Source organism: Ranitomeya variabilis, chromosome 1 (genome assembly GCF_051348905.1).
Source record: "Ranitomeya variabilis isolate aRanVar5 chromosome 1, aRanVar5.hap1, whole genome shotgun sequence".
In the NCBI taxonomy this organism is placed as follows: domain Eukaryota; kingdom Metazoa; phylum Chordata; class Amphibia; order Anura; family Dendrobatidae; genus Ranitomeya; species Ranitomeya variabilis.
The window spans coordinates 170,408,820-170,418,909 of NC_135232.1; the positions used below are offsets into that span (position 1 = coordinate 170,408,820).

The 10,090-nt window shown below is 39.9% G+C and overlaps 1 protein-coding gene across 1 annotated transcript; it reads right to left on the bottom strand.

Annotated features, from left to right (window-relative positions):
• Positions 1-4,062: 4,062 nt before the first annotated feature.
• On the bottom strand, positions 4,063-7,642 carry LOC143793820 (germ cell nuclear acidic protein-like). The gene is made up of 10 exons (XM_077280797.1): positions 7,630-7,642; positions 7,437-7,482; positions 7,286-7,350; positions 6,769-6,814; positions 6,617-6,681; positions 5,816-5,861; positions 5,575-5,719; positions 4,900-5,029; positions 4,549-4,756; positions 4,063-4,277 (listed from the first exon to the last, which is right to left on the bottom strand). Exons 1-10 carry the CDS (start codon positions 7,640-7,642, stop codon positions 4,193-4,195), a joined length of 849 nt encoding a protein of 282 aa, XP_077136912.1. The 3' UTR covers positions 4,063-4,192.
• Positions 7,643-10,090: the final 2,448 nt, after the last annotated feature.

The window sequence follows — 10,090 nt, forward strand, 5'->3', positions numbered from 1 at the left end:
CTCTCCCTACTCTTGCTAAATCCAGAGCAGAATGCGGCGAGCAGGGCGGCGCCAGGTCTCTTATACTCGGGATGATGCTGTGCGGCCAAGCCAATCACTGCACGACCACAACAAAGATCGCTGCGGCGTTTCATTGCCTGGCAGACAATCCCTGCAGCGTGATTGGGTCTCTAAAGTCCACCAAAAATTTTGGGTGGAGACACCAGTTACCGCCGAATAATCCCGGAAATGCACGATGCTCGCCGAGTACACCGAGCATAGTGATACTCGGGCGAGTAATGAGCAGTGGCGAGCACGTTCGCTCATCACTACACTTATCCCTATTTTAAAATGCAGCAGCAGTTCAGATGTCTGACCGCTGCTCCATTCATTTTCTTTGGGGCTTCCAGAAAAAAACAAGAGCAGCGCTCGCAGCCACAGAGTGAATGAATGGATCAGTGGTCAAGTCGGACATACCACTCCAGTCTAATGGGGATAAAAGTTCCATATTCTGCCAACTGGGCCCCAACAGTCAGACCCCACCACCACCAATCAATATGTTATCACTAATCCTGTGGAGAGTTGATAACTTTTTTCACAGGAGAACCCCTGTAAGTGCATCTCTGACATTGTGATCGAAGTGTCTAATCTCTAATGAAAATAAAGAATCTTCTCCTAATTAATATCAGAGAGAGCAAATGACCACCATACACAACACAAACCACTATACCAAGACCAATAATACCACATACAGGGAAGAAATGCCACCACACCATGAACAGATCACAAGGTGACTGAATAATACTATGTAATACCAGCATATAGGCAGCAAATTATACCACATACTAGGAGAAATACAGCCACACCATAACTAGACTACAAATTCCACCACACAGTGACTGAATAATACCACATACAGGGGATAAATACCACCATACCGTGACCAGAACACAAATTACCACCACATAGTGACCAACTAATACCACATATAGGGGATAAATACCACCACACTGTTACCAGACCACATATTACCATCACATAGTGACTTAATACTGATCATGAATACAAACCACGATACTAACAACACTGATATTACCACCAGCGACATTATACATAATAGCTCTGTATATACTGTCAGTGTACATCTAATACAGTGATCACCAGTGACATTATACACAAGAGCTCTGTATATAGTGTCAGTGTACAGGTAATACAGGGATTACCAGTGACATGCACAAGAGCTCTGTATATAGTGTCAGTGTACAGGTAATACAGTGATCATCGGTGACATTATGCACAGGAACTCTGTACACAGTATATAGTGTATAGTGTGCGTGTACTTGTAATACACTGACTCATCGGTGACGTCTCTAGTTGAAGTCCTTCTTCGCTTTTCTTGTTCAGCCAGGCCAGACCGCCATCACTTCTTCCAGCCAGGACTCATCTCTGCAAAAAATAACACACATTCATCAATTGCTGATCGCTTCCAGAGCACATTCCCCACTTTTTCCCCGACTTCTACACTACGTCAGATGAAGAAAAAAGCGACGTAGTGCCGTCCTGTACATAAGAGGACCCCTATTTTGTTCCCTCCATGAAAAACTGTTTCCTAAAAAGTAAATTATATTACAGTAGTAATAATGTCCCTAATTGGACTCTAAAGAAATGATCTTCCCCACTTGTCACCATAGACTAATACAGCATGTTTCTCATTCTGGCCCCCAAGCAGTAATTAAGTCCCTCATCCTGGACCCCTTTATTTTGTAATCTCGCCCAGCCTGGTCACCTTTATTTTATAATATGCGCCAGCCTGCCCCCCTATGTCCCTTGTGCAGCCTTGCTCACAGATATCCATCCTGCCCCCAGCTATCCATACTGGCCCCCATATGTCCCTTGTCCTGCCCCCCCCATATATCCATCCTGGTCCATTGTCTGGGCCTCACCTCCGATTATTCCATCCTGGCTCCCCCCATATATCCATCCTGATCCCACTTATATATGCATCCCGGCTCTCCATATATAACTATCCTGGCTACCCATTTATAACTATCCTGGCCCCCCATATATACCCATCCTGGCTCCCCAATATATATCCATCCTGGCCCAGAGAGAGACAGGCAGACAGACAAGAGATTCAGACAGACAAAGATAAACAGACAGAGACACAGACAGACAGAGTGACATATACAGACAGAGAGAAAGAAGTTTCCTCTTATCTTCCTGTGCTCCCGGCGGTGGCGTTCTCCTCCTCCTCTCTGCAGGTCGGTGCACACATATTAAAATGGTCGCCGACCTAGCAGAGGCCCAGTGGCTGATGAGCGCCCGTCGCATGAGGTGCATGACACTTACGTCATACACCAGTGACGATGGGCGCACAATTGACAGCTACTATCGGGACGCACGCTGAAGCGGTTCAGGTAGTGAACGCTGCGTTCACGCGCCCACGCCCCTGCACTTTGTCTGCACTTTTAGAGGGCCCATGCCTCTAAAAACTGCAGATTTTTTTCTTCTTCTTCTACTTCTTCTTCTTCTTCTGCTCCTCTCCTGCCCCCAGAGACAAGGCCAACCGGGGATTTCCCCGATACCCCGCCAGGCCAGTCCGACCCTGTTCTTGAATGTGGTTTTGGGCACCTTGAGGGGTGCAGTTTTTAGAATGGTGTCACTTTTGGGTATTTTCAGTTATATTGACAGCCTAACTCACTTCAAATGTGAGGTGGTCCCTAAAAAAAAGGTTTTGTAAAGTTTCATAAATAAATTTGTTATATTGAAGAAATGTTACTACTAACATGAAGTACAATATGTCACGAAGAAACAATCTCAGAACCAGTGGGATAGGTTGAAGCGTTCTAGAGCTATAACCTCATAAAATTACACTGTTCAATTGTTAAAATTGGCTTAGTCATTAAGTACCAAATTGGCTCTGTCACTAAGGGGTTAAGGTATCTCAGGAACACACTTGGTTAGGGATATGTTATGCAACTCATCAAGTTTGGATGGTGTTTCTGGTTATTCTGAAATGTATTTTAAAAATGCATATTTGTTTATACTGTATAATTATAAATATAGTCCAACTATCAAATGTTAGAACTAGACAACATTGATTGTGATATGTTTAGCAAAAGCCTTCGATTTGTAGAACAAAAGTTTGAAGCTATAAGGATCTAAGATATTCATTTTTGAATGGTTTTTATATTTAGCCCAGAATGGGAAAAACAAACAAAAACAAAGCAATATATGACTACTATTGTCCATCTAATGCTGGGTCGTCACCGCTTTGAAAAATAAACATGTGGAGAATGTCTGGGTCAAGGAAACTCTATCTGATAATGTTCTCAGCGTAGGCCGGTGCAGATATTCGCCTCTTTTTTCCAGAACAACCATGCGTCGTGCTTGTATAGAAGTGATAAGGCGTATTTCTCATTAATCTGAAAACAATTTAAAAAACATTTTTATAAAATTGAAAACATATACTTGTTATCAAATGTAGCAAACTAAAGCAAAGGTAACTTTATTATTTTATTGCTGTCTATCACCTCACTAGTTCACATGGACATGAAATTATAACAATATTGTATTATACACAGAAATATTTACCTGGAAAATTCATGTTTGAAGCTTTGTGTGAATCAGAATTGGTGGATTCTGAATGTTTGCTTGCCATTACTTGTGATGAAGACATTCACTCGTTGTCTTTCTACACGGTGAAAACAAAGGCAAAATAAACAAAGGTATTTAAACTTTAAATAATATAAGGCTATAAGAGACTAAATTAGATACTCAGGATTCTCAATATTTTTACAATAACGTTTTATTGATTGCTGACAATAGTGGAGGATTATTTGTTACCTCCATCACAGGTAGATGAGGTGCCGATATTTACATACGTGTCAATAATCAAATAGTGAACCTGAAAATATAAAAAAAAAAATACATTCAGCTAAACTTAAAATTAAAGGAGATTTGCAAAAGCATTCTAGATATGATGGGAATTGCCAATCATTACATATCCAGCAAGTCATGGAAAATGTATCCAGTATTTATCTGGTAACCTATGAGGATGGAATCTGAGTGTTTGCTGCTAATTGCTGGTGCTGGTGGTGAACACAGATACTCATTGTGTTATTACTCGGGCAAAAATATATAAAGGTATCTGAATTTTAAATTATAATGAAGCATAGTTACAGACTAAATATTCTGGAGAATAGTTACATGTTTAGCTGGTGGACAGTTGAAGTAATCGGCATCCACAGCGACGGCAATAACATTTATTCAGAGCTATCTGTCGAAAACGGCCGAATCTACAAAGAGAGGAGGAATATTGGTTACCAGACTGGAGTGAATGTTGGTTAATACTATGGGTAACAATAAAAAGAACAAATTGAAACCATATATTAAAAACTGATCCCTGGACAGAAAATATAATATGTAACGTCCTAATCCCTACAGCCCCCAGACGTCGGTCCGCTCTGATAGTAGTAAAGTACTAAAACCTTATACCAACAGAACCGGACTGACTTCTCTTCACAGCGATTGTGTTTCATGACACGATGAATCATACAATCTACTTACTTGTTATCACACAGGGAACATTGGTATTTGTAATTATAGTTGATGGTATAACTGTGATACATCGTCACTTCTGGCAGCTCAGGGTGGATATCATTTACCCTTCTTGTGTAAGCCTGCCATAATGGGCCATGGTTGTCTCTGTCTTCACCATCGATTATCCAGCAGGCAGCATGGCACATCTCGTGCACAAGCACGGATCGTAGTCGCTCTAAAATAAGAGTTTTTACAGACATGAGAAAATCTAAGTACACCCTGCTTGATATAAGATGTATTACATTGCAAGTATCAGCTTTGTGCCCTGCATACAGGTTGTCTTATGAAGCCGCAGGATGGACGTGACATGAAACCTACCTGCAGAATCACAGACTTTATCAGAAAGCTCAATAACTGAGAAACGTTGGCTGTTCTGCTCTGTGTGACGGCATTGACCGGATGCTTTCGTCAGCCTCTTATTCCACACAATGTCCATTTTCTCAGGGAGCTAGAATAGAGGAAACAAATTCCATTAAACCTGGAAACTCTTTGACCCCAATCTAACAAACTAACTCTAATGCGTGACTTCCAGCACTGCTCTCCTTGTATGGAGCCTGGGGTCTATGGAGAAGTGCAAAATGAGAGAACAAAAATACACTTTTTCAAGATTGTCCAGATGCCAACAAAATGTTTTATATATATATATATATATATATATATATATATATATATATATATATATATATATATATATACAGTATATATATATATGTGTGTGTGTGTGAAAACCCTGTGACCTTCAAGCCAAATGTTGCTTATTTCTTTGTCTCTGCATGGTAGCTCATGTAAGGTCTCCTCTCATCCCACAGATAAGAAGAGGGTGACATAATTTACCAAACTAAGGGACTTTTACCTGAGATATTCAATAGCTAAGTGTCAGAATCATGACAAAGGGGTTAGTATGCTCTTCAGAACGTCAGTCATAGAAATGACCGTTTGAAGGAGGAGATAATGGATAAGTCACGTGTCACCCAGATACCAATGCTAAGATACCTTATTCTCGAAGACTGTCGTGTTGTATAGATGGTACAGTCGCTCCACCAGTTCTTCCTTAGTTACCTGGAAGTGGGTAACGTAGATGGAAGTAGGAGAAATAATGTCTTCCAGGATATAGCCGGAGATGTTACATAGTTGTGTTCTGGGGAAGATAAGGAATCATATATGAATCCACGGGAAATATTTCTTACCGAGGTCTTGGTTTTATATAAAGATAGATGCGTCCGGTATAACTCACCTCTCCTCTGTAGTGGAGCTCTCCTCACAATCAGATGGTAAATCATCTGTACAGAAATATGAAAGAGTGAAAATGATTTTTATAAGGCTAAAATCAGACATGTTAGTATGCAGGTCTGTACTAGAGAGGGGTCTATAGATATGGAGTGTAGAGAGCTAATAAGACTATGAATATTGGACCAGACCACATCAATAGTATCAGCAAAAATATCAGTTCTCCTGATAAAAAGCAAGTCCTCACACAGCTCCACCAACAGCAAAATAAAAATGTTACAGATCTCTGAAAATGGCGACACAAGCAAATATATTTAGTAACAATTTCAGAGAAAAATGTTAACACTTAGAAAAACTTTGCCAGTTTGGTATGGACATAATGATATTGACCTGGAAAATTATATTTTCACGTTAATTTTACTGTGCAATGAATGCCATAAAAATCAAAGCAAAATACAAATCTGGAATTGTGGCTTTTTTTTCACAATTTCCCCTCACTTGGAATTTTTCCTATTTTTCAGAGCATTATATGGTAATATGAATGTGGTCATTGAAAAGATCATCTCGTCACATTAAAAACAAGCCCTCATAGGGCAATGTGGTTGGAAATATAAAAACTTATGTCTCAAGGAAGAAGGAGAAAAATCACAAAAGCACAACGACTGACCATTTCCTAAGGGGTTAAAGGTACAGATAAGACGATAATTTTAATTGTTAGATTTGGAAACTGATCTGTGACAATACAGAAAACACATTGTTCTTTCTACAACAATATAACCCTGGATTGTATCTAGAAATGATAACTTACTATTATATATGGAAGATTCACCAGAATCGGAATCACCATCATCCACAATGATGTCATCATCGGAGCTGTGACATAAATGTAACAGAATATGAGTCACCATTAGTCATTATTCCCCATCAGGTATCTAGTAATGGAGGAGACGTGTGTCTTACCAGGTGGTACTGTCCGGAATATGATCTGAAGGTGGTGAAGTCAGATCTGTGGGGGAAACACAACATAAATCTCTTATTAGACTATTGTAATATCAGCGACTGAGGCTCAACATCAAGGAAATCCTACTAAAGTATCCAGTATACCCCGATATGTACATGGGACAAAAGATCACTTTTAGCTACAGTAACCTGCACTGTGCATGGCCACCATGAGAAGAAATCTCCAAATCCCATTTCTGCCTGAATTTAGAGCGGCTGCAGGAATATTCCTGACCAAATGCTGAACTTAAATATTGTTCTCCGAACATGGAAGTGTTCCAGACATGGACCCACACCAATACAGCATGGCTAAAATAGAATTACCCTTTTAATGTATCTTTAATTTAAATATGCACACAACCTTTTATAATTTGCCTTCAATCATTACATCTGGAAACTGATCTGAGATAAAACTGAAAACTCAATGTTCTTTCTACAATTACATAACCCTGGATTGTATTTAGAAATGATAACTTACTATTAGATGTGGACGTTCCAGCTCTATTGGAATCATCAACAAATATCAAAATGATCTCATCGGAGCTGTAAAATAAATGTAAAAGAATATGAGCCATATTAGTCATTAATCCCCCTCAGGTATCTAGTAATGGAGGAGACGTGCGTCTTACCAGGTGGTACTGTCCGGATCACGATCTGAAGGTGGTGAAGTCAGATCTGTGGGGGCAACACAATATAAATCTCTTATTAGAATAGTGTAATAGCAATGACTGAGGCTCAACATCAAAGACATACACCGTAATATAGTATTCAGTGTACCCCTATATGTACATGGGGCAGGCAATCACATTCAGCTACAGTAACCTGCACTGTGCATGGCCACCATGAGAAGAAATCCCCATATCCCATTTCTGTCTGACTGTAATATGGCCGCAGGAATATTCCTGACCAAATGTTAAAAAGAAATGGCTAATATGAATTCATTACTGTAGACATGGAAAAGACTTAAATCCAAGCCCTGACCACAATGTGCACGTGTTCTGCACCCAATGACTATAACTCCTTAATATGTCAGGACCTTTACTGGATCGGAGCACAGTACCTGGTATACTCAGGGTCGAGCCCGAATTGAAGCCTCTGGTGTTATCCTGGCTTGGAGACCTCGGTATTGGCCTCTTTCGCGGATGAGACTGTAAAAAATAGCAAACATGTCAGATAGAATCTATAACCATGAAGATCTCTAATTTATCTTAGTCCATTTTCCAGTAAGATGCAGTTAGACGCCTGTGTGAATGTGGTTACCATTGGGCTGCGCTTATTTCATGTGCAGAGTATAACGGGTATACGGGATACTTATGGTTAGGAAGTGGATAAGGTGGTGACATTTGCTTTTCTTCATGCAATATTATTATGTATCCTGTACATGGACATATTGTCACAAATACCACAACGGAGGGCGGTCTTTACTCTGCAAACATGATCCAAACTCCTCCCGCCATATTTCCTCTTTCTGGAGCTATATTTTTGGTCCAACCATCTTTTTCTGGGATTTTTTATCTCAATTGTATTCTAATTATTTGAAAATCTAAAAGTGATGCTCACCTGATGGAAATCATCATCATCGCTGCTGTCCTCGGTGTCAGAGAGAACTTCAGTACGCCTTAAGCGCTTTTTTCTCATTATATTCGCAATAGTCACTCACAACGCTCCTCTCTCTACAAACGCCTACAAAAACCCTCAACGGAACTCTGGATGACTGGGTATTCTATATCATCCAGTCATTTGTGACATCAGCGGAATGCTGTGATTGTTTGTTGTCACTTTTTATAACTTTATTTAAATATACAAAACATACTGTACAAATACAAGAAAAGAAAGTAGACAAAAACAACAATCCGTCTAATTTCCCCACTGCTGCCCATTTCCAAATGTTCAGATAATTTTTTTGTAACATTACACAATATTAAAAAAAAACAAATAAAATAAACCCAACTGTTGTCTTGGTGGTTGTTTATCCCTCTTCCTTAAGTTTTAATGTTCTCCACTACATTTTTCATATTTTCTCCCAATTATAAAAATGTTCTGAAGAGCAAAGCCGCACCTTCTCATATTTTATAGCTGTCTTACATACAATGAATATGACATAATATTCAATGTTTTTCCTATCCGTTTCCTAACTAAATCCACTTTTGCTCTGTAAAGCCGGCTACTTAAGATCTTCTTCCTCATTTTATGTCTTTCATCCAGAGAACAGTTTACAATTGCTGACTAGACCAAAATGGAGATCTGATTGCCCAGTTCCCTTAAATATCTGCATACCCTGTGATAAATGTATTAAATCTACCCTTGTTTCTTACACAGTTTACAAGTATTGTCAGCGTACTTTTCCCTTTTGTGTAATACTTGGTTAAAATAATGTAAGCAATGGATCAATTTATGATTATATTGATTGGGATCCCAATTATGTTTTTATATACAGTGGGTATTTTGTGACAACCGTATTGCACTGTAATCTGCATTGCACTTCTGTCTTAAAGGGAATCTGTCACTATGTTTTGTTGCCGAATCTGAGAGCAGCATGTCAAGATCCTGGTGTTCTTCTGCCAATTGACCACTAGTGGCTGCTATTGTTCACCATGATAATTGTGCTGCATTTCACTGGACCCTGCAGCTGTGTTCAGCAGTCGCCCTCTGCTAACATGGCAGATACTGAACCTGTGGAAGCCATCTTGTTTCCTGTTTGGGCCTAGTAAAGCCACCTGCAACACTTAACTCATGGCTTGAGTATTGTGCTTTGCTGTTTCTCTAGTTCCAGTCTCCAGCTCCTAGCACTGTCTTACCCAGACTGTTCCCACTCATCTCAGGTTGTTTCCTACATTTTATGTTGCTACCTCCAAGGACTTCTACTAGCACTTGCTTTTCCCTACTCGTGCCCCTCTGGACAATGGATTCCAGCTCTGCTCCACCAATAACGTGACAGATGTAGGGGCAGAGACCCTAATCCAAACAGTGGGTCATTTACAGGGCAATTTGCTGTAGTTTTGAGAAAATCACAGTTTTAGTCAGCAGAAGATTACCACTAGAAGTAAACTTGCTGCCATGTATGTTGTGAATTTGGATTCTGGGCTCCCCCGGTGGCCGCTTGTGGAATTGGACTTGTCATCCTCTTTCCTGTTTCACCTGGTTTCATCAGTAGTGGGTGTCGCTATTTAAGCTCATTTCTCTGGTGGTTTCTTGCCGGTCAACAATGTTATCTGATGCCTCTCAGTGCTTGTTCCTGCTTCTAGACAACTACTAGATAAGTTGGACTTTTGTCCATGTTTTG